The following is a 25433-nucleotide window of genomic DNA, read 5'->3' as shown; positions in this document are numbered from 1 at the left end:
TCAAAGACCAGAGTGAACAATTTTTGGGGAGACTTTCAAAAGAGAATGATTACAGAATCGAAAATATAACTTGCAGACGGACATGTGTCAACGGCAAATACAGTCGGTTTTTTTTTTAGCTCATTGAGATAGCAAACATGTGCTTGTTAGGCCGAATTGCCTCATTCTACGCAAGGATATTTTGGCCTTGGAGGGAGTGCAGAGGAGGTTTACTAGGCTGATACCGGAGTTGAGGGGGTTGAACTATGAGGAGAGGCTGAATAAACTAGGCTTATACTCGTTAGAGTTTAGAAGAATGAGGGGAGATCTCATTGAGACGTATAAGATGATGAATGGGATGAATAGGATAGAGGTGGAGAGGCTCTTCCCGCTCAGAAAGGACAGTAGGACTAGGGGGCACAGCCTCAAGATAAAGGGGGGGCTGTTTAGAACGGAGTTGAGGAGGAACTTCTTCGCTCAAAGGGCCGTGAATCTCTGGAATTCTCTGCCCGTTGAGGTGGTGGAGGCTACCTCACTAAATATTTTTAAGACGCGGGTTGATGGGTTTTTGATAAGCGAGGGGATTAAGGGTTATGGGGAGAGGGCGGGAATGTGGAACTGAGCCACGACAGATCAGCCATGATCTTATTGAATGGCGGGGCAGGCTCGAAGGGCTAGATGGCCTACTCCTGCTCCTATTTCTTATGTTCTTTAATATACAAACCTAATGAGTAACAGGATTGACTGGAGTGTAACACTTTCATTTGATTCATTAATGGTTTCAGCCTGAAGAATCGTCTAAACAGGAACTTGTTAATTCTTAGATTCTTTCTCAATAATTTTCATTCATTTGCCTATGAGTGTTGTTTGCAAAGCCAAAAATTGTTACTGGTCCGAAACACAAATTACTGCGGATCCGTTTATCCAAAACAAAAAAAAGAACATTCTGGAACATCTCAGTGGGCCTGACAGTATCTGCGGAGAGAGAATAGAACCAACGTTTAGAGTCTCGATGACAATTCGTCAGGGTAATCCAGACTCGATACACTAACACTATTCTCTCTTCACAGATGATGTCAGAGCTGCAGAACTGTTCCAGCATTTTCTGGTTTTGTGTTGCTCTTGCTAATTACCCTTGAACACTGGGCATGTCTGAGTGTGATCTTTTCTGTGTGCTTGTTTGGTTGAGTATGTGTATGTGCGTGTGTGAAAGTATGTGTGCGTGAGAGAGAGAGAGAGAGAGAGAGAGAGTGTGTGTGTGTGTGTGTGTGTGTGTGTGTGTGGGCAATCCCTCTCTCTCTCTCTCTCTCTCTCACACACACACACACACACGCACACATAATTTCACACATGCACATATACACACTCAAACAAACAAGCACACAGAAAAGATCACACTCAGACATGCACACACACTCAGACAACAACGCAAACTCTTAGACAAAAGCTGACAGACACACACACACACACAAACACAGACATGGACAAAGACAGGCAGATTGTCTCAGGCAAAATGACACACAGATATAAACGCACATACACACACACACACACACACACAGATACGCACCCACACAGACACACACACACACACATAGATACACACGCTGTCAGATATGGTTTGCTAATGGCCATCTCAGACCATAGTTTACAGTCAACCAGGGGACGGAATGGCGTGGTGATATTATCTCTAGAGTATCAATCCAAAAACTCAGCCAATCTTCAGGGGTCCCGTGCTTGAAACACAATTCAATAAAAAAAACCCTGAAATTTTGAATCTACTAATGACAGTGAAATCTTTGTCAATTGTCAGAAAACAAAACATCTGGGTCACTATGTCCTTTAGGGAAGGAAATCTGCCGTGCTTACCAGGTTAGGCCAACACGTGAGTCTAGAGCCACATCAATGTGGTCGACTGTTAACTGCCCTCCAAGGGCAACTGGAGATGGGCAATAAACGCGCATGTTCCATGAATGAATAAAAATGTTGTGTGTCAGGAGTCACATGAAGGCCAGACTTTGCAAAGAACACAGATTGTCTTGCTTAGGCCTTCGACTTGACTGGAGACTTGGGACGGGGTGATTCGAGGAAAGATCGGACAGAGTCCAATGGAGTACAGAAGATTGATTGATGATTGTTTGAAACATATATGATCTTTTGGAGGAGTGTGGGGGGTGTGGGGGTCGGAGGAGTGATGGGGGCAGCGGTGTGAGAGTGGAAGCTGACGGAATGTTTAACCTTCGCGGGACAGATTGGAAAGAGAGCGAATAAAATAATTGTTTCTCCTTTCAGAGACCTGTGTGCCTTTGGAACTGTCTTCTGCAGAAATCTCCTGCAGCTTCAGTCGCTGGGAAAGTATCTGAAAAGATTCAGGCTTGTCGACAGTTGGCAACACCTGGCCTCTCACCACTCCCCCCGGCTCTGACTAACTGCCATCTCGCTGCTGGAGTTTCCAGTCCCGGGTGATTAAACCACAAGTTCTGATCTTTGAACAAACTGAGAGGCTCAGCGACCTGTTGAGTGAAACCGCACACTCGGAGGACTTCTTTCTGCCGTTGGTCGCCTTGTCAACCAGACCCTGGTTCCCCCAATCAGCAGTGAACGCATGTATCATTACATCTCAACAGTTTCTATCAAAATAAACAACCCAAAGTCGATTAACCCTCCTGCTGCCAAGAAGTAAAAGAAAATAAACACCTGATAGGATTTGCAGAGCATGAACTTCGGGACTGAGAATGTAATTTGTGTCATTCCTGTGAGAGAGCCGGATCATTCCCCTTAAAATACCAAGTACAGGTTGAGCAGTCACACTAAAGTTTGATGCTAGGAGGAACGGTCTCTGGGCAAGTCATCCAGAGTCCTAAGCACAATGGTTATCTCTGCAGTGCCAGAGACACTGGTTCGAATCCAGCCTTGGGTAGCTGCCTGTGTTAAATTTGCACGTTCTCCCCGTATCTGCGTCGGTTTTATGCGAATGCTCTAGCCTCCTACCTCAGTCCAAGGATGTTCAGGTTGGGTGTATTGGCCTTGCTAAAATGCACCTTTGTGTCCCACAGATGTACAGGATTGACCGTGGGCAGAGGGGAGGGTCTGGATTGATTTCTCTTTCAGAGAGTCAGTGCAGACTCGATGGACCGAATGGCCTCTTTGTGCAATGTATTGTTTCTACAATTCTATCTTAACACGCAAACGAAACCCATCATGATAAATTGTTCCCCCCTCCCCCTTCAGGGATGTTATAACGGCATCTTATAATGGCATGGTGATTAATCCAGAAAGCCAGAGCTAATGCTTTGAGCATACATGAGGATTGAATTCCAGCCATGGCAGTTAGAGAAACCTGAATTCAATAAAAACAATCTGGAATTCAACAATCGAACCATGAGTCAATTGTTATTAAAACCCATCTGGTTCACTACATGAGACTTCAAGGACAACAACACGGTCAACACAAGCCACACGGTTCAATGGTGATTCGGGATGGGAAATACATTCTGGCCCTGCCCACAATGCACTTATCAATGAGTGAAGTAACAAATACATTGTGTGTGGGAGTCACTGGCCTGGCCAACATTTATAGCCCATCCCTAATGACCCGAATTACCACTGCAGCCGATGTAGTTAAACCAGGCACAGGAGGAACGTTCCTCTTTGGGTGTTGGGGGCATTTTGGGATTGTTCTCGCTTTCCCAGCCTGGTGCAGTTCGCTCCTCAATTCCCTCATTCCTATTAGGAAGCTTCCCCTCTCCCAATACCTTAATCCCCATTGTTTTTCGTTGTTATATTTTTAGACGGGTGGAGTAGGGCAGGGGCTGGGGGGAGGGGGTGGAGACGGCAGCATAATGATAAGACCACCAAAACAAAACATTTCTGAATGGAGGGCTGTGGCAAGGGCTTTCCTCAGGGTTACTGCTGGGACCATTGCTATAAATAATTTGGAAGAAAATGTAACTGAATTGATTAATAAGTTTGAAAACAGCACAAAGGTTTGTAGATTTGCGGATAGCGATGAGGAAACAGCAGGATATAGATCAGTTGGAGGCTTGACTAAAGGGATAGCAGATGGAGTTTAATCTGGACAAATGTGAGATGATGCATTTTGGAATCTTTAAAACAGATAGGAAATATACAGTAAATGGCAGAACCCTTAAGAGTATTGATAGGTAGAGGGATCTGGGTGTACAGGTACACAGGTCACTGAAAGTAGCAATGCAAGTGGAGAAGGTAGTCAAGAAGGCATACGGCATGCTTGCCTTCATCGGCTGGGGCATTCATGGCAAGTCATGTTGTAGCTTTCTAGAAGCTTAGTTGGGCCGCACTTCGAACATAGTGATCAATCCTGGTTGCCTCACTACCTGCAAGATGAGGACGCTTTAGAGAGGGTACACAAAATATTTACCAGAATGTTGCCTGCTGTGGAGGGTATTCACAACGAGGAGAGGTTAGAGAGATTTGGGTTGTTTACACTGGAACAACAGAGGTTGAGGGGGTGACCTGATAAGTGGTACAAGATTATGAGATGCATAGACAGAATGGATAATCAGCAGGTTTTTCCCGGGATGGAAGAGTCAATAACTAGCGGGCATAGGTTTAAGGTGTGAGCAGCAAGGCTTAAAGGAGATATGTGAGGCAAGTTTTTTACACAAAAGATGGTGGGTGCCTGGAACTCGCTGATGGGAGGCGGGGGGGAGGGGTAGTGGAAGCGGATACAGTAATGAGTTTTATGGGGCGCCTTGACAATTACATACATACTGTGCAAACAGAGGGATATGTTCCCCGGAAGGGCAGAGGGTTTTAGTTCAGTCGGGCAGCATGGTTGGTGCAGGCTTGGAGGGTGAAAGGTCATGCTCCTGTGCTGTAAATTTCTTTGTTCTGTGTCCTTTGTACTGGAATGACTATCGAGCGAATGAACCTCAGCCCTGAGACCAGGGTTTAAACTGCGGACTTCCAACTGTTTCACTTCAAAAAATAAGTTGGTTCCAATTGGAGGGATCTGCCATGGGGAGCTGGTATCCTCATGATGGACCAAATGGCCTCTATTTGTGCTGCGCGACGTCAAGTGCGCTCTGTTGACTAAACCATGTCTTGCCAACGCGTTAACAAAGAGACAGAAGACACCCTTCAGTAAAGACTGCAGATTTATTGAACATTATTAGCGATGCTTATGACAAAAGAACAAGGTTACAGATATGCACAAAGATGTGATTAACGAACCAGAGGAGCATAAGACGGAGGAGCTGAAGTGACCATTCAGCCCCCCGGGTTTGTTGCGCCTTTCAATGAAGTCATGGCTGGTTTGATATTATCCTCAACTCCACTTTACCACCTTATCCCCATAACTTTCGCTTCCCCTGACTGACCGGACGATCTTAAATGTGTATGAATGTCCCATCTGTGAAATAACCTGAGAACAATAACCTGATTTTAGGCTAAGCTAATGGCGAGATATTCAAAAACTCTTGTTGATCTTATTTGTGAAATGCAGTGTAATGATAAAACTCTGCACAGTGACACAGGGTGGCTCTGTTATCTCTAAGGACCCGGATGTATAGGCTGGGGTTTGGGGCCTCCGTGACACTGGGAGGAAAATCTGGAGTCCGAGATTCAGTCCGGGAGTGAGAATATCACCTTGGCCACAATCTAAAAGCGGGTGGCATCCCACTAGCCGCCTGATATTCGCTCTGATCGACTTCCTTTGATTCAGAGAAGTAACTCCAGGCCGTCAAACTCACCCTTCTCTCCACTAGCTCTTGAAATACTCAAAAAAGGAAAATAGAGACTGACTAAAACTGAGTGGTTCAGGTAAGGGTCATTATAAAACCAGCTTACCTCCTCGCCATTCAAATCTAACTACTGAGTTATTGAGTTTGATGAAAATCTGATCAGACCCTTGCTGATTAAATATATCTTACGCTCTTAAATTGCGTGCAATAAAAATACAACGTTTAAAACAACTATCAGAATAAAACAAACAAAAGGGAAAGGTGAGGTGCCATTTGCTAGATTGCCCTGGAAAGGGTCTGGCACTGTCACTGTGGGCTGAGTGGCTGCTTCCTATGCAATGGGATGGTATTATTCTAAGCAAAGAATATAAAAAATCGAAGTTCTATATGTCTTAAAATTGAAAATGCTGTTTTCAAAACTGTCTCCGACACTAATGCAGGCAGAGACCATATAAATGTTAGCTCCACACTGTTGCTGAAATGCATAATTGAAATGTTTGTGCCGCATAAGCAGTAGAAATCATACAGAACCACGAGTTTCAAATCAAAATAACAGTGGGAAAAAGTTACCGAAATGAGGATATTTAAAAGTTAAGCCGCCATTTAAAACAAGCGAGTTTGAATTGCTTGAAGTGGAATCTATGATCAGGAAGTGTCTGGATTTTGATGTCCCAGTCAATGAGTTCACTCCTGAATCCATTTAATCGTCCAATGCAGTTCTGTTTGGAATGAAAGGAATAACAGTGTTAGTACATCAAAGATCAGCAAGAAAAGAACACGTTTTATCTTTAGGATCTCCATTAACATTCTCCATTAATATTCTCAGAAGCCAGTGCAAGTACACAAGAACCCCTACAGTGTAAAGGGATGTAATTTGGCCCATAGAGCCTCCACCGACTCTCTGAAAGAGCCACACAGCTCAAGACCAGAGGATGGATGTAAAAGGTTAGTCTATCAGTGACACCCATAATTAAACACAACCCTGGAGAGGTTTAAGAAGTCAAGGCTGCGACTGGGGGCGGGGGTTGGGGGAACCGGGATGAAAAGCGATGAGGATGGGGCACTGGGGTAAGATTCCGTTTGTCTAAATGTATCCAAGCTCTTGTTCACTCCACGGGTTAGCTTCAGCGCCTGCCTTAACAGCGGCCTCCCGAGATCCCGTCAATGGACTGTGTCCATCACACTTTGTCTTTCTGGGCACGTATTTAGGTGACCGATCTTACCTCAGAATAGCCACACTCTGGCCGTCATCAGGACATTGAAGACAATGCTCTTGAAAAACAAAATTCTCAGCCCCATCACCGTCAAAGACAAAAAGTTCACCCTCAGCCGATCTGCCAAAATGAGAGAAACAAAAGACAGATCTGGTTTGGTACATATATCATTTGGAACTAAAAAACAACTGAAACCACTAATGTGTGTGGGTTTTTTTCATTATCTAACTGCTTGAATTTGTCCGTCTGTCCATCCTGTCCGTCTGCCTGTTCTCCGGCCCACCTGCCTGTCCATCTATCTTCATCTGTTTTTCACTCTGTATCTCTCTCTCTCTGTCTCTTTCTTTCACACACTCTCTCTCTCTCCCTCACCTTTTTTCCACCCCCCACCATTCCTCCCCATCCCTCGATTTATATATCTCTCTCCTTCACTCTATGTGACAATCTATCGTTCTCCCCATCTCACTATATGTTTATCATTCGATCTCCGGCTCTGTACCCCTGCCTATCTGTCCATTTATCAATCTGTCTATTTGCAAGTGTTTTGCTTTGATTAATGTTGAATAAATTACATACCGTTTTCTGTGTCATGTGATTCTGTCGAGGAATCATATCGACTTGTAAGGCATTTAGTTTGATCTGGAAGGGCACAAAAATAAATGACTTATTCAGTGAGCAAGTGGCATTACTGTAACCATGTTTGTTCTCAATATCACTTCCAATAATGTTGTTGTCATAACCAATAGCCACGAAGAAAGTAAGAATCAAACAGCACGATTGGACTTGTTCACTTGATTATTCACAACGGAGAAACATTGGTAACTCTGCCATTTAGTTCGGCCCAAATCTGAGTTCAAAGAGTGTAGGGTCGATTACCCATCAGGGATTAAACCCCAGAATCCGGGCCATTCCATCAGTGCAGTATTTCCCTGTCTTCCAAAGAAGTGGTGAAACCGAGGCCTGATTTCAGCTCTGCAGTGGATTAATGATATCAGGACATTTCTCCAGAGGAGCGGGATTCTCCAGTGCTCTGGTTAATATTTAATACTTTCCTAAATTCGGTGATACACCAGCAGCTGCGGGTCCTGGACACTGCCCTGAATTGTAATAGTCAGCTATTATTATTTTTATTCACTTATAGAATGTGGATATCGCTGGCAGGTCAGCATTTACTGCCAATCCCTAATTGCCCCCTTCTGAAGATGGTGGGGAGTCCCCTGCTTGAACCTCTGCAGTCTGTGAGGTGTACGTACACACACAGGGAAGAAGGGAAGAAGTTCCACCATTTTAACCGAGCGACAGTGAAGGAACTGTCGAAAAATTTCCAAGTCAGGATGCTGAGTGACTTGGAGGGGAACATCCAGATAATGGTGTTCCCGGGTATCTGCTGTCCTTGTCCTCCAAGATGGCAACGGCCATGATTTTGGAAGATTCAGCGGAAAGAGACTTGGAGAATTACTGCTGTGTATCTTGTGGATGGCACACACTGCTACCACTGTGCTTCGGTGGTGGAAAAAGTGGATGTTTGTGAATGAAATACTTAATGCTGGAGCGGCACAGTGGCACAATGTTTAGTACTGTTACAACCAACCCCACCCCCCACCCCTCCAACCCCCCGCCCACAGCGTCAGGGACCTGGATTCGATTCTTGGCTTGGGGGTGACTGTCTGTGCAGAGTCTGCAGGGTTTCCTCTTGTCAGTGTGGGTCTGATCCACAAGATACACAGCAGGAATTCTCCAAGTCCAGTTTCCGCCCACAGTCTGAAAGACAGGCTGATTCGATGCATTGGCCATGCTAAATTCTGCCTCAGTGTCCCCGAACAGGCGCAGAGTGTGGCGACTAGGATATTTTCACAGTAACTAAATTCCATATTTAATGTAAGCCTATTTGTGACACTAATAAATAAAATTTTAATTAAACGGAGCCTCTTTGTCCTGGGTCGTGTCAAATCTCTGAGTGTTGTTGGAGCTGCATTCATCCAGGCAAGTGGCTAATACCCCACCAAAGTCAGGATTATGTCTTGTGGATGGTGCAGAGGATTGGGGAGATTAAAAGATACATTATCCAGCACAGGATTCCCAATCTCCGACATGCTCTTGCAGTCAGAGCACTTGTATGGATAGTCCAGTTCAGTTTCTGAGCAACGTTAACCCTCAGGGTGGTGATAGTGGGAGTTGACCATTTAGAAGTCTACAAGATTATGACAGGCATGGACAGGTTGGATAGTCAGAAACTTTTTTTCTCAGTATGGAAGAGTCAATTACTAAGGAGCATAGATTTAAGGTTTGAAGGAGATGTGCGAGGCAGACTCTTTTTTACACACAGGGTGGTGGGTACCTGTAACTCGCTGCCGGGGGAGGTAGTGGAAGCAGATATGGTAGTGAGATTTAAGGGGCATCTTAACAAATGCATGAATAGGATGGGAATAGAGGGATATGGTGCCCGGAAGGGTAGGGGGTTTTAGTTCAGTCGGGTAGCATGTTCGGTGCAGGCTTGGAGGGCCGAAGGGCCTGTTCCTGTGCTGTAATTTTCTTTGCTCTTTGTTTCAGTCATGGTAATGCCATTAAATGACAAGAGCCGATTGTTACCTTCTTTCCTGTTGGAGTTGGTCATTGCCTGGAACATGTGTGGTTCAAATGTTATTTGCAGCTTCTCAGTCCAACCCTAGATATTGTCCAGGTTTTGCTGCATTTGTAATGCATTACTTCAAGATCTGAGGTGTCATGAATGGTGCTGAACATTGTTCAGTCATCAGCGAACATCCCAACTTCTGACCTTACAATGGATTGAAGGTGATTGATGAAGCAACTGAAGCTGATTGGGTCTGAGACACTGAGGAAATCCTGCAGTGAAGTCCCGAGACCAGAATAAATGGCCTTCAATCATTAGTCAGCTAATCTTTCAAAAAGACAACATTTTGAGTGACGATGACACCAAGTGTTGGATAATATTTAGTGGGCGTTCTTCCTATCATAAAGCACTCTCAGAGGATGCAGTAGCGCAGTGACATTGTCAATCCAATCACCCAGAATACTGATGCGTGTTCGAAATTCGCCATGACAGATGCGAAATTTGAATGTTTAAAAAAATGAAATTAAAAGTCTAAAGGTGACCAATGAAATTATTGTCGATGATCATTAAAACTCATCTTGTTCACTAATATCCTTTAGGGAAGGAAATCTGCCGTTCTTACATTGTCTGGCCGGAAAGTGAATCTTAAATGCCCTCTGCTGATGGGCAATTTAGGATGGGCAATAAATGCTGGTCAAGCCAATGACACACACATCACATGAACGGAAATAAAATAAACTTACCGATGTTTACTGAGTAATTCTGATTATTGTGAAGTGCCGTGCACGTGATGATTGGTGGTTTTCTGGATTGGGGAATAGAGAGGAAACCCGAGCTCCTGTAATTCCCGCTCTCCAATAGGACACTGGATCTTGTCACAGTGACCCCCTGGTCGGATCCGCTGGACAGGGAGAGCTTGATTGCCTTGGGGGAGAAGTCCGAGGCCAAACATACTGCAGCGGTGGTGGTGTTGGGGGCTTCCGGTGGCACTGGCGGGTAAAAGACGCTCAATTTTGGTTCTTTCGGGTCTTTCGCCTCTGAAAATGTAAGGAGTAAAAGGGGAAAAAATCAGAATCCAACAGGGTGCCATCCCCCATCCTGCTGTGGCATTCGATTAGACCACATTTTTCTGAGCCTTAACCCTATGTAAGTTTCTCCATTAACTTACCGAATGCTGAGACTGGATAAGTAATCTTTTTTCCTTGGCACAAAGAAGGTTCTCTCTCTCTCTCACGCACACACACTCACACACACATAGACACATGCACACACATGCCTATGCACACAAGCAGACATACATACATGCACAGACACAAATGCACACACGCACACAAAAACATAACAGACACACACACACACACACGTACACACGCACACACACACACAAACACACACACACACAAACAGGGGTGAGATCCTAATTGAATATTTCTCACCATTATTCACTGTTGACAAAGACATGGTTGTTAGCGAACGTGGGGAAAGAAATAGTAATGTCTTAGGGAGTGTACATATAATAGAGAAAGAGGTGCTGGAACTCTTAAAATGCATTGAGATAAATGAATCCCCGAAAATTAATGAAGTGTGTCCCAGGATATTGTGGGAGGCGAGGGAGAAATTTGCGGGTTCCCTAGCAGGGATATTTAAATCATCGTTAGACACAGGTGATCTGCCTGAAGATTGGAGAGTGGCAAATGTTTGTTTAAAAAGGGCTGCAGGGAAAAGCCTGGAAACTACAGGCCAGTGAGTCTCACATCTGTGGTGGGTAAGTTGTTGAAATTTTTTTTAGAGGCAGGTTCTACAGACATTTAGAGATGCAAGAACTGATTAGGGACAGTCAGCATGGCTTTGTGAGTGGAAAATCATTTCTCAGAAATTTGATTGAATTTTTGAAGGGATAGCCAAGAAGGTTGATGAGGGCAATGCAGTTGATGTTGTCTACATGGAATTTAACAAGGCGTTTGACAAGGTATTGCATAGTAGGCTGTTGCATAAGGTTAAATCTCATGAGTTCCAGTGTGAGGAAGCCAAATGGATACAAGATTTGTTTGATGACAGACGTCAGACAGTTGTTGTAGAGAGTTGTTTTTCAAACTGGAGATCTGTGACCAGAGGTGTGTCTCAGGGATCAGTGCTGGATCCACCGTTATTTGTCATCTATATTAATGATTTGGATGAGAATATAGGAGGCATGGTTAGTTAGTTTGCAGATGACGTCAAGATTTCTGGCATAGTGGGCAGTGAAGAACGTTATTTCTGATTGCAGTGGGATTTTGATCAATTGGGCCAGTGGGCTGATAACTGGCAGATGGAGTTTAACTTAGATAAATGAAAGGTGAGGCATTTTGGTAGATTGAACGAGGGTAGGACTTACTCAGTTAATAGTATGGCTTTGGGAAGAGTTACAGAACGAAGAGATCTAGGGGCATAAGTTCAGAGTTCCTTGAATTCAAAGGTGGACAGAGTGGTGATGACGGCATTCGGCATACTTACTTTCATTGGTCAGAACATTGAATACCGGAGTTGGGACGTCTTGTTGAAATTGCACAAGGCATTGACAAAGCCAATATTGAATACTACTCTGGCCACTCTATCATAGAAAATACATCATTAAACTATGAAGAGTGCAGAACAATTTTTTTTTTTAGGATGCTGCTGGCACTTGATGCTTTGAGCTGTAAGAAGAGGTTGGATAGAGTGGGACTTTTTTTTTCTCTGGAGCGTGGAGGCTGAGGGGTGATCTCATCGACATATATAAAATAATGAGGGGTATAGATCAGCTAGATAGTCAATAGTTATTTTTCCCCGAAAGGTAGGGGATTCAAAATCTAGAGGGCATGGGTTTAAGGTGTATGTGTGTGAGAGAGAGAGAGAGAGCGAGAGAGAGAGATACAAAAGTGTCCAGAAGGGCATTTTTTTTTCACATAGAGGGTGGTGAGTGTCTGGAACAAACTGCCAGAGGTATTAGTAGAGACGGGTACAATTTTGTCTTTTATACCATTACATGGGTACGATGGGTATAGAGGAATATGGGCCAAATGCAGGCAATTGGGATTAGCTTCGGACTTAAAAAAAGGCGGGATGAACAATTTCGGCCAAAAGCCTGTTTCCATGGTGTAAACCTCTCTGATTCTATGACACACACACATGCATCTCGAGGCAGTCATACCCAGATACATGCAGAAAGACACACACTGACACATTGAGAGACACACATACCCAGAACCACACACAAACACATGCAGGCTGGATTTGGGGACCATATAAAATATTCCCAATCTTGGTGCTGACACGCACTTAATGAGGAGGCGGATACATGGGTGACTTGAAGGGATTTGGGACAGGCTGAGTCAATGGGCAAAACATGGCAGATGGAATAAAATCTGAATATGTGGGAAGTTATCCTCTCTGGCAGAAAAAAATACATCAGAAAGGCCGAGTAGTTCCAAAGTGGTGTGACGTTGGACAGAGCTGTTCCCATAGAGAAGGGGGTGTCCTTGTTCATGGGACAATAAAAGCTAGCATGTAGGCACAGCAGGGAAATGGAAGACGAATGTTACATATTTGTCTGACAGAATAGGAATATGAGTGTACACGTGTGTATATGTGTGTGTGTGTGTGTGTGTGTGTGTGTATGATGAACAGTTTGAATGTTGGAGCACTATTTGCGGGCCAGATTGCCTACTCCTGCCCTTATGTTCCTTTGAGAATAAAGTACATTTGCATGGCCCTAGACAGTCACACAGACAAGCAGACACATACAGGCACACATGCGTGCACACACACAAAAACACACACGCACACAGATTTAGAGACACACGGAGACACACAGTCTGAGGTATTGAGAAACGTACATGCCCAGAAACAAGCACAGAGGCTGAAACATACTCAGAAACTTGAAGTGGAGACCAAATTTAACTATTCACACCTTGCTGATGGCACAGGCATTACGGAGATGAGGACGCAATGGCCTTTCAAGGAGATTTGGACCGGCTGAGTGAATGCACACAGACATGGCAGATGGGATAAAAAGTGACTAAGTATTAAGTTATCAACTATGGTCGGAAACAAAACAAAAAACAGAAGTATAAAGTATTTCCTAAATGGTGTGAGGTTGAAAGGAAAGGACTTCCACAGAGACCTGGTCACTAAAAATTTGCATGCAGGCACAGCAAACAATGAGGAAGGCAAATACTATGTTTATTTGCCACAAAATATGAATGTGAGTGTGCACATTAGTTTGTATGCATCTGTGTGAGTGTCTGTATGTGTGTTTTTTTTATGGGTTGGTGCATGTGAGTGCACCGAGATCAGTTTGCATGTTCGATCAGTACCATAGAACATAGAACAGTACAGCACAGTGCAGGCCCTTCGGCTCTCAATGTTGTGCCTAGCTAAGTCTAAACCCAAGACCAAGTTATCCCTCTCCCGATCATTCTAGTACAAAGAACAAAGAACAAAAACAGCCTGGGAAACAGGCCCTTCAGCCCAACGAGCCCACGCCGCCATCTCAACACCACCAGTCCCCCTCTCCACTCACGACCCATGTCTAATGTTTTATGGCCATCCAGATCGAGGGAAACCGATTTAGGGACAATTTATTCCTGCCAATGAGCCTAACAGCACATCTTTGGGGTGTAGGAGGAAACCGGAGCACCCGGAGAAAACCCACGCAAGCACGGGGAGAATGCACAAACTTCCACAGTCACCGGCCCAAATCCATGTGTCTGCACAGCAATCAGCGATAGTCACTGAGCTGTCGTTTTGCCCAGTATCTGGTCCAGTTTAGGCACACACTAACGACATGAAGCACTAGGCCAATCTCGAACAACCAAGAGCAGCCTCAGTACGACCCATGGTGTGTATGCCCCTCGTTGGACACGAGGTGGACCGACTTAAAACCTGTGAATGAAAAGAGGAAAAAAATCATACCATAGCCATTTACATTACCAGGGACGCCCCAAAGCTAATGACCCTTATTTAAAACAATCTTCCATATCCACCCATCTCCAACCCAGTCATGTGACTGTCTAAGTTACTTGCTCCATGTGCCTATCCAATAACCGCCTGAAAGTTCCTAAAGTGTCCGACTCCACTATCACATCAGACAATGTATTGCATGGGCCAAATGACCTATATCTGCTCCCATGTTACTTCGAGACTTGAATACATGTACACGCCGCTGATACTCACACAGACAGGTATGGACATAGAGGCGTGCAGGCATACGAACACACTCACGCATGAACACACACACACACACACACACTCAGACATAAACACAAACACACACGTACAGAATGATATGCAGATTAGTTACATTTATTAAGACAATGTGATAGAATGCTGAATATGCTAGTTTGAAACTGACACCAAAAAAACAGCAACAATATAAGCAGCATAACTGGAAGCATCAATTTTCAAAGAAAGATTAGTATTTTGTGAATGGATAAAACTAGTGGATGTTTTCAGTGCAGGGAAATGCAACTTAACACACCATAAATTTGAAAATCAAAGAACCATGTTGTTTATAAATGTCCATATGCTAAGAGTAAGGAACGATCAACGAATGCCTTTATTCAAATTCCTTGGATAGGTGAAGAAGACAAAATGCACAAACACTGAGCAACCACAAAATATATTCGGTGCTTAATATTGATGTTTTAATGTGAAGATCTGAGATCATGATTGAAATAAAGGAGAGTCCATAATCAGAACTGACAACATTTCTGTTCTGTTTCTCATAAAATTAAAACTCAGCATTTAAAAAATCCTCAAACAGAGCAGAAGGAGAAAGAATGCTACTCTGTATGCTCTATGCAGGGTGATAGTACTCGATTAATAGTGTTGGAGATGTTTAACTCTAAAACGCTGGAATTTATTTAAGGAGTGACTTAATCATTCCCAAACGGAGAGGATTGATAAACAGGAACATTGGCAGTTGGTTGGGGAGTCCAAGATTTCAGCAAATGGGATTTTAGACGATGTTTAATGTTTAAGACTTTCAGGAGAGAAATCAGGAAATATTTTGCCATTTAATGCCTCACTTTCCTCCATTAAGACATTTGCTAAATCCAGCCTTTTTTGATGAAATCTAATACTAAGTGCAGTTTTGGTCTCCTTATCGAATAAAGCATGCACTTGCAATATAAAGAGTGCAGATAAAGTGCATGAGACTGATTCTTGGAATGGCGTGACTGTCCTTTTAGGAGAGACTGGGATGACTGCATCTATATTCACTGGAGTTTGGAACATGAGAGGCGATGTCATTGAAATATATAGAATTCTAGCAGAGATGAGCAGACTGGATGCAGGGATGTTGTTTCCTTTGGCGGGGTGGGGTCTAGAAAAAGGGATTAAAGTTTCAGTGTACAGGGTTTGACATTTAAATCTGAGATGAGGAAAAATGTCCTCACTCAGAGGCTCGTGAAATTGTAGCTCTCTACCGCAGAAGTTTGTGGTTGCGAAACCAGTGAATATATTTTAAGTGGATATATATTACTGTACTCTAAAGGTGCCAAGAATTATGGGGAGAGGGTTGGTATGGTGTCAAGTTTTAGGGTCAGCCACAGTCGTGTCCACTGGCAGAGGTCTAAGGATCGACTGGCCTCGTCCTGCCCCTATTTTCTATCTTTCTCTGTAAGATATATGCTCATGAAGAAAGGTGCTGGGTGATGGCACTGAATATTAATTATTTCATAGAGCCCACAAGACAAAAAATAGTCACAGTGATATTTGGTTTTGTTGCAGAGTTGCAGCGAAATGCCAATGTCAGTGACTTAGCAGCACAGAGACCCAAACTAATTCCCCTGAAGGAATTGGTTCAATTCCCTCCCCTGCACTTGGAGTAATTTCAGATAAATTGATTGTAGCAAGAGCAATGGGATTAATGGTCTCTTCCATCGTTGTAGGAGTCTAATAATTTGTTGTTTGTAAACTCTATTACAGAGTTGTCAGAAGACAATTTAATTTTTCACTCCCCCCGCCCCCTCAGCCCCCGCCTCGCCTCCTGTCCCTCCCAATCAACTCAACAGCAGCTATTACAGGATACAGATTCTTTACAGGTGTGTTAGAATCGGACATTACTTTCTTAAACTATAACCAGACACAAAATGCAGAGAACAGTTTCACTTACTGGGTTCTAGAGGGAGTTTGGTTCCACTGTCAAAAGTAAGCTTTCTGCTTGAATAGTTTGCAAAGTAATACCAGTTGGTACAAAATCGACATACCCACATGAACAACAATGTAAGGATTGTTTTTCATGCGAAGGTTTTTGAGATTTGATTTGCTTCCGCAGCTGGTTCATCATTACATCCTGAAACAAATGTAAAACAATATCCCAGGAATGATGTTCTTGCTGAAGAGGGAGTGGAGGGAAGGTCACCGGACAGATTCTGGAGTGGCAGGACTGACATATGAGGGGAGATTGAGTCGGTTAGGATTTTATTGTCTGGGGTTCAGAAGAAGGAAGGCAGGAGGAGAAGATCTCACTAAAACCCATAATGCAGGATTAGACAGGGTAAATGCAGGATGGCAGCAGGGTCCAGAACCAGGGTTCATAGTCAAAGAATATGGGACTGATACGAGGAGTTTACTTTTCACCAAGAGAATGAAAAACTTCTGTAATTCACAATTACAACGGTTTAAACAGAACAATGATGCTTATTTGTCTCCCCTCTCTCATTTAAATCAACCCTCTGAATTGAAACTTCGTGTCCCGTTAACAGGACACAAACCTGGTTCTCAGTTCAATACCATATTGCTGAGGTGTGCAGTCCCAACTCCTTTCCAATGTACCTCTAATGCCTGGGTAAGCTGAGCTAGATCTAAACTGACTCAAAACTGAATAATCTCTTCGCCTGCATGCCCCATATTATGCTGGCACTCTGCCCAACTTGACTAGACTACTTACAACAGAAAATTAGATCACAGAGGAGATGTGGAGTGAAAGAATAAAAACACATTGACTTCACACTCAGTTGGCATAACTGTCACCTGTGTGCCGCTGCCAAACGATAGCGTTTCATAGCACAGTAACAATTGTTCAGACAGAAACCTTCTATTGAGAAAGCTGTTTTAGATTTCAGACAATTCACGGCAAAGACAAAATTGGGACAGTCACTGATTCGCTGCAGATAACAGATATTGCATATCTTATCCCTCCCCACCATCACAGGCTACGTGGGCCGAATGGCCTCCTTGGGTGCTCTAGGATTTTAACAACGAGAAGAATTTCTGAGCCAATGTAGCCACTGGTCAAATATAGCAATCCACGTCCTCCCCCTGCAACAAATATACTTTGCCTCTGAACTTTTGTTAGGTAACAAGGGAAGGCCATTCAGCCCTTTGCTCCTGCTCTGCCAATCTCTGAAATGGCTTAATTGAAAATTGCAACATGGCCTTGCCAGTGGCGCCTCAACATCTGATAGAAAATAAATACAATTCAACGGATAATATTTAATTTGTTAGCTGAGCTTTCTCTCCTTACTGATGTTTCCAGACCTGCTGTTTTTTTTACCAACATTATCTGTCCTTATTTTCATAATCCTGTTAGATTTAGGAGAGGTAAACAGACATGTTGAGACTGAAAGATGCGTTTAACAGTTACTCGGGCTCATTTTCAAACAGAGATATTTTCATTTATTCATGGGATATGGGCACCGTTATCTGGCCAGAATTTATTATCTATTCCCAATTGCGCTTGAGAGTCAACCAAATTGCACCTGTAGGCCAGATCAGATCAGGATTGCAAATTTATTTCTGTAAAGGACATTCCTCAACCAGATGGGTTTTTCCAACAGTTGCTTTCATCGTCAACAGTGTTTTCTTAATTCCAGATTATTAAATTTGAATTCCACCCTCTACCGTGGTAGGATTCGAACGCAGGGTCCCAAGAACACCAGTTGATTTCCTGGATTAATAATCTAGTGAGAAGGTAATAATTGCCAACCTAGCTGTGTGAGACCCCTTGGGGATGAGTAAACATAACATGACAGTTTTTTTTTATATATCAAGATGGAGAGTGACATAGTTGACTCGGCGACTACTGTGCTGAATCTTAATGAAGGAGACTATGAAGGTCTGAGGCATGATTTCGCCTTTATAGATTGGGGAGACTTACTTAAAGGGATGACAATGGATGTCAGAGAGACTTATACAATTCGAACAAGACAAGACATAGTAGATGAAGAGAGGATATTCCCGATGGTGGGGGAGTCCAGGACCAGGGTTCTGAGGATTTTGGGTAGACCATTTAGGACGGAGGTGAGGAGACATTTCTTTACCCAAAGATTGGTGAGCCCGTGACATTCATTACCACAGGAAGTAGTTGTTGCCAAAAGACTGAATTTATTCAAGAAGCGGCTGGATGTAGCACTTGGACGAATGGGATCAAAGGTTATGGGGAGAAAGCAGGATTAGTCTATTGAGAGGATGTTCAACAATGATCATAATAAATGGCAGATCATGTTTGAAAAGCCAAAGAGTGCCAAAAACCCTCTGGATATACATAAATGCCTCTCTGGGCATACAATCTTCAATTTACCACTGTTCTGTCCATCTGACCAGTCCTTCCATATCGATCTGTAATTTTAGGCTTTCCTCCCCGCTATTTACCACACCAGCAATATGTGTGTCATCTACGAATTTACTGATTATATCCTTTGGATCTCCACCGTTCTAATTAAATATCTAATGATGCATTAATCTATCTGACAGCTTGTTTTTAATTTTAAGCATTACTTTCGCTTTTGTCACCGTTCGGCAGACACGGGTTCAGCAGAAATGTCCATCGAAGGGTAAAGATAAATCAGCTGGCACCTATTTGGCACAACATTCAGTTGGTTCCCGAAGGCAAAGGTGAGATTCTAAGTACTGTCATAGTAATGAGCACTGTGACTAGTTATCATCAGAAAGCTACCACTGCATCAGCTCATTCAGATTCCAACCAATATACACAACAAGGATCGGCATATTCACTAATGTGTGTGGGAGCCTCCACAACTGCCATGGTGAGCGAATATAAACATTAAAAAAAATCTATTGCCAAGAGAGGAACAATGCATCTTATAAAATTCTACAGGTCTATGCACATCCAAGTCCAAATTAGAAGCCAAATTGCCTCCCTGAACCTAATGGTGCAGTTAGGCAGGATTCCTCTGCCTTCAGTGATAGCTATTTCTGGAACATGTCGCTAGACTGTTGTGAAGCGCTGAGAGCGTGAGAGACCCATACTATATATCAAGCCTGGCTGAGCAGGAGTCACTCTCTCATTCCCAATCTTTCACAGCATTGTTTTCCCTTGGTCATCAGGGCCTAGGCTAGGGCCTCGTACCCGGCGTTTCTGGCTCAGAGGCAGGGATTTTAGCCCACTGTACCGCAACACCTCCGCAAAGTATGAATGACCATTATATTACATCTCCTCCTTTAAGCCTGTACTTATTAAAAAAAAACACGACTTGGTCACATGTTTGAACTGTAAATATTGATTGTCATCCTGCTGTAAATAGATCATGATGGAAGGTTGTTGAGGACTTACTGGGCTCCACAGTCAGTTTGGTCCCTTTGCCAAAGACAAGCTTCTCAGTTCGGTAATTAGCACAATGTTAACAGCTACTACAAAATATAGACCCAGCCATCTGAACACAGGGATAGCTCACATTCACTTTGAGTTCGTGCCACTTGTTTTAATTAGCTTCTCTCCTGAACCAAATACAACCGTTCCCTCCCTCTCCCTCACACTGAGCTCCCACTGTTCTATTTTGACTATTTCAGGGAACAATCTTTGGATAGTAAGTTGACTGTGTTTCACATGTTCCATCATCACCAGTACGTCTCCCTGAACACCCGGGAGAAACAAATCCGAGGAAAATAGTTTGACATCAACATACGAACGAGCAACGTGGGAGCCGGTGTGAGGCACTGGGCCGCTCCAGCCCAACCGCTGTTCAGTAAGATCATGACTATAACCTCATTATAACCTCACCCCCACATTACTGTCTACCCCCTGTCACCGGTTACCCTTGTTAATCAAGCATCTAGCAAGCTGTCTTTAAAATAATCGAAGGTCCTGTTTCCCCTGATGATTGAGAAAGAAAGTTCACGAAACTCACGACTCTTTAAGAGAGAAAACGTCTCCTCATGTCTGCCTTCAAAGGAGGGACCCTTTTATTTGAACCATGAAACACCCAATGTATTGCTCTAAAAAAAACACTGCTCATTGTCCTGTCTATTATGGGGGTAGGTGTCCTCCTGTCTACTCTATCTCTGACCCTTATTAGGTTGAAGCAACTTTTACAGTGCTGTTTATCTCTATGACGCCATGACCCTGTTGGGATGTTCCTCTTTTAATTATCTATCAATGCATCATTTAATTGCATTACACACAATCATTTCAGCAATGCATTTCCTTGCCATCTACCAAGTGGTCTTTTATTATAAAAGCCAGTTAAATGTTTTAAGGAAACAATCCTGAATTGTGGAAACAATAAAACTCTCATCTGCTCTATCTCAATGCCCAGTGAAGCTGCTCTTTGGATACCCACTGAGAACTGCTCATCCATTCCATACAAAAATAGTGTTAATTGAAATAACACAGTGACTGTGTGGCTCCATAAAGTCATGGAGGGGAAATAACATGTTGAGTAATTATTATCCAGGATTAGTTACTTACTGGGTTCCACAATCAGCCTGGTTCCAATGCCAAAGATGAGTTTTCTAGTCTCTCCATGTTACACAGTGTTTGATTCCATAACCAGATCCATTGTGATCTCGTCCACCTCTCTCTGCCCTTCTGCAGTGTTCCAGCACCGTGGGGAAGGGGAGGGGGGTGGAGGAAAGGTGGGGGATGGGTTGGGGGTCAGTAATTGTGTACACTCGGTGGGGATGGAAGGCGGTGGTGGGGAGTGGTGTTGGGACGGTGCTATTCAGAGAGCTTGATTTTCTCCCGTGGTGCTGGGAGGTTATTGTACGTGTGTTAGGGGGGATTCAACTACCGTGGTTCTGGCTGTGCCGACTCAGTCCACAGTAGTAGGTAGCCGAGTCGCTTAGTTGCAGTTTGGAGATCTCTAACTGGCTGCTTTTCTTGACAGAATCGATAGAAGCAGAAATTCTCCCTCCGGCAGCGGTTTCTTTATTGTCCCCTCCTGAAGTGTCTTTCTGAACCAAGTATTTCAGAGCCTGTCCCGGGGATTGACTGTACCAGTGTATTGTGTACTGACAGAACCCAGAATATACACAGCTTAATGTAACCGTGTCATCGGCAGCAGACATTTGGAGAAGCTGATTGTTGGATACCAGGGAAGGGGAATCTGCAGGATAACAAAAAAAAACTTTGTTTAGGTCTTGCTACTTTTTTTACCCAGGGATTGTGTCAGTTGCAGGAGGAGCTCAATTTTCTGCGGTGTTGTTATTATTTTAATTCTAATAGAACGAGATTCACTTATTCTATAAACCAGTGTACAATGAAATAACATTTTATTTTACACAAGCTCGAATGATCTGTAACGATATTATTAAACTGGAGAGAGTGAAGAAGAGATTAACAAGGATGTTCCCAGGACTCAAGGGACTGAGGTATAGGGAGAGATTGGACTTTTTCCTTTGGTGCATAGGAGATAGAGGGGTGATCTTGTAGAAGTGTATAAGATCATGAGAGGCACGGATAGGGCGAATGAACTCAGTTTTATTCCCAGGTTTGGGAATTGAGGACAAGAAGGAATAGGGAAAGAATTAACGGGAACCTGCAGGAAAACATTTTTTACACAGAGGGTGATAGGTGTGTGGAATGAGCTGCGGGAGGAAGTGGTTGAAGCAGGGACATTGACAACATTTAAAAGGCATTTGGACAGATACATGGAGAGAAAAGTTTTACAGGGATATGGGCCAAATGCAGGCGAATGGATGAGTTTAGATGGGCATTTTGATCGGCACATGGATCAGTTTGGAACGAAGGGCCTGTCTTTCTGCCGTAAATTCTGTCAATCTATGAACACACTGTCAGCTTAGTAGGAGCTGGTTTAAGAGTGAAATATGAATGAGTAATGATCACATACATGAACTGGAAAACAACAGGTTTATCCGGAACATTCATGGCTTGTGGAAGAATTGGATTTCATTTATAAAGGGGCAGGATCTACGCGAGGGGCCGAATGTCGCCCGTCCATGCTAAATGATTCTCCCATATATGCTCGGTTTCAGCTTCCATCTTCCATGTTGAGAGACAATCTGAGGGAACATTTTATTATCAGTGACCCAAACCATTTCTAGAAATGATTGTCAGAAAGCAACCCAACTGCGTCCATGTTGAGAGACAAACTGAGGGAACATTTTATTATCCGTGATGTAATCCATTTCTAGAAATGATTGTCAGAAAGCAACCCAACTGCGTCACATCACAGTGCACAGCAAGATCCAACAAAGAATGACTGTTGTTTATCAGCTCCAACGGGGCAGAAACATGCCGAACAACGGTGGTCAAATGTCATACATTTAATCAGGTTTAACACTTTCTGGGAGCATTGTTTTGAAATCTATGTGTTTATTTTTCTGTCAGTATCATGTTTTTCCCCCTTCACGTTACATTGAAATCTCGAATCAGATTCATTTCATTCACTTTTTGTTGTTTGTTTTTTTTGTGCCGTGGAAACATGCCCCAAAGTCTCGTACTTGTCAGTTGCGTTCATTCTGTTCAGTTTCGGCAGTGGTTTTACTGTCAACTCTCACATCACACCTAACACTGGCACCCCCACCCGGTGCCTCACCGCCCTCTCCCCCGAACCCACTCCGCCCCCGTCCCTTCCTCCCCTCCCCCCACCCCAAAGCCTCGTCTCACTATCCCTGCCCCACTGACCGTTGACTCCATCAGGTCTCAAAGAGACTTTCCCCGGGACTGACTGAAGCTGACCCCAGAATCAGACCCTGCTCCCAACTCGGAATCTGTACCGGATGATTTTCCACAGGAAGATTCGATGGGATTGAAATGAGAAAGATCACAATGATAGAGTGAAGGGGGACATTAAACCAGACAGACTGTAACAAGGCGGGGTGTAGAATTACTTACCGGCTGTGACAGTCACCACCGTCCCGGATCCATCCGCATTCCCAGATCTACACAGTAACTCCGCCCTCAGTCTCCTCGGTACAAAAACCACCGACATCTCAATCTGCCGGAAAACCATCACCAGTCACTCGGAAATGTCCAATTATTCGGGGGATTTAAAATCAATAAATAATATTCAAGGTTTCAATGTTTCTGTCGGTTCAAATTGTAATTTTGTGAGGCCCGAGCTCTCAGTAACTGGCCGCAGGAAGGAAATAATAACTTCATATATCGCAAAAAAAATCAAAGAAAGATGTGAGTGGCGGAGATTACAGTGGAAATAATCCAGATCACAGCGATAATATCATCAAACCAACGATTCAAAGTCTGGGCACTGAGAATTTATATTGTAATTGTGCACAGGTATTTGTTCAGTCTCTTTCCACTGTGGCCCACCCCATATATTTACACAGTGTTACAGTTCAGCATCAAAACCTCTGGTACTGGGTGGGATGTTGGAACATGAATGAAACAGCGCGGAATGTGGCTCCCAGTTCCGGCTGTGAGCCTAGGGTCCCACCTGGTGTCAGGGTTTGTAACTGGGATCAGTCATTCCCATTCTCAATTCACCAAAAACACTCCCAGGAATGATACCCCCATCCACTCACACTCCGTATTTATAAAACTCAAAATGTCAACGGTCATAGTCAGGTTTTATTAAAAATAAACTGCGGTGCCGGGAGTGTGAGGCACAACTGTGGGGATTGGCGGGTGGGGATGGGTGTTTTTCAGGGTAGATTAACTCTGTTTTTTTCATTTGGTTCTGTGAGAATCATCTGCAGGTAGAGTTTTTGTATCGCGGGAAGCCGAGGCCCATCACTGTGCATCGTATTTATAATGAGCTTTACAGTAATAGGTGGCGGCGTCTTCAACTCTCACATCCCGAATTTCCAGCGAAAATGTCTTTTCTGCTTTGTTCACAGACACAATAAATCTCCCTCCGCTGGAGATCTGCTCCCGCTCCTTCCCGGGCTGGGTTTGTTTGAAGAACTCGCCGTTTTCCAAGCGAAAGTTATAACCATAAGCAGAGACAACACAGGTGATGGTGAGAGACTGACACTCCTGCTTGGTCACCTCTCCTGGGCTCTGTGTCACTGACTGACTGAAAGATCCTGGAAATTAAACACAGAGAGTTTAATGGACCATCAGAGCTGAACCACACAATGGAGCTAAAACCCCAAACAGTGTCTGTAATGGGGATGGACTGGGACAGCTTTATACCCAATCCACACAATGTGGGTTAGTTTGATAGGTACTCACGGGGTAAACAGACACACAGGGTGAAAACAAGAAGGATTCCCATCTCTCTGCTGCCCGGAGCTGATGGTTTATATGACGGGGAGCTGGAGACTGCAGAGTTTGACTGCTCTGGGACACTGGATCTCAGAACTGAACTGAAATACCTCAGGCCTGAACATTGTTAATTTAGGCCACGCCCATTGTTTAAAATAAAACTCGAGAATGGAAAGGTGGCAGAAAGCTGTGAACATTCAGTCGAGGCCCCACAGGTATCTGGGCTTCGGAGCTCCCGACCCCAAAATCTGATCCCGTGATTCTTCTGGGTGTTGCCACTCAGAGTTTGTGAATGTCCCTCTTTGTCAAAAGTAAGGAAGATTCTTCTTTTTATTCAGTGTCCAAGTGTAGAGATGGCAGTTAGGACAGTGATATGCTCCTCTTGCTAGATGTGGGAGATTAGGGAACTTTCTAGTGTCCCTGGCGACTATGTTTGTGGGAAGTCTAACCAGCTGCAGCTCCTCACACACCCCATGGTTCAGTTGGAGCAGCAGCTGGAAACACTCTTACTGGATCCAGGGTGAGGTAGCCAAGTGGGTACAAAATTTGTTTGA

General features: G+C 43.8%; 1 protein-coding gene across 1 annotated transcript; it reads right to left on the bottom strand.

Moving 5' to 3' along the window:
- Positions 1-6386: 6386 nt before the first annotated feature.
- On the bottom strand, positions 6387-24889 carry LOC145362429 (uncharacterized). Its single transcript, XM_080218461.1, has 9 exons — positions 24847-24889; positions 24407-24698; positions 23548-23594; positions 21503-21796; positions 20306-20325; positions 20026-20068; positions 10232-10525; positions 7493-7555; positions 6387-6421 (listed from the first exon to the last, which is right to left on the bottom strand). Exons 1-9 carry the CDS (start codon positions 24887-24889, stop codon positions 6387-6389), a joined length of 1131 nt encoding a protein of 376 aa, XP_080074587.1.
- Positions 24890-25433: the final 544 nt, after the last annotated feature.

The sequence above is a fragment of the Carcharhinus amblyrhynchos genome, unplaced genomic scaffold (assembly GCF_965287045.1).
Source record: "Carcharhinus amblyrhynchos unplaced genomic scaffold, sCarAmb.v2.hapA scaffold_38, whole genome shotgun sequence".
Lineage (NCBI taxonomy): Eukaryota > Metazoa > Chordata > Chondrichthyes > Carcharhiniformes > Carcharhinidae > Carcharhinus > Carcharhinus amblyrhynchos.
This window is presented reverse-complemented; position numbering and strand designations above follow the sequence as displayed.

Excerpts from the sequence above, each read along its gene's own strand:
- LOC145362429 (XM_080218461.1), bottom strand. The coding sequence starts at position 24,889 with ATGGGAATCCTTCTTGTTTTCACCCTGTGTGTCTGTTTACCCC. Across the intron at positions 21,797-23,547 it reads GGTGGTGACTGTCACAGCCG|ATTCCCCTTCCCTGGTATCC; the intron begins GTAAGTAATTCT and ends GTTATCCTGCAG. Across the intron at positions 7,556-10,231 it reads GAATTACTCAGTAAACATCG|ATCAAACTAAATGCCTTACA; the intron begins GTAAGTTTATTT and ends GTGCCCTTCCAG.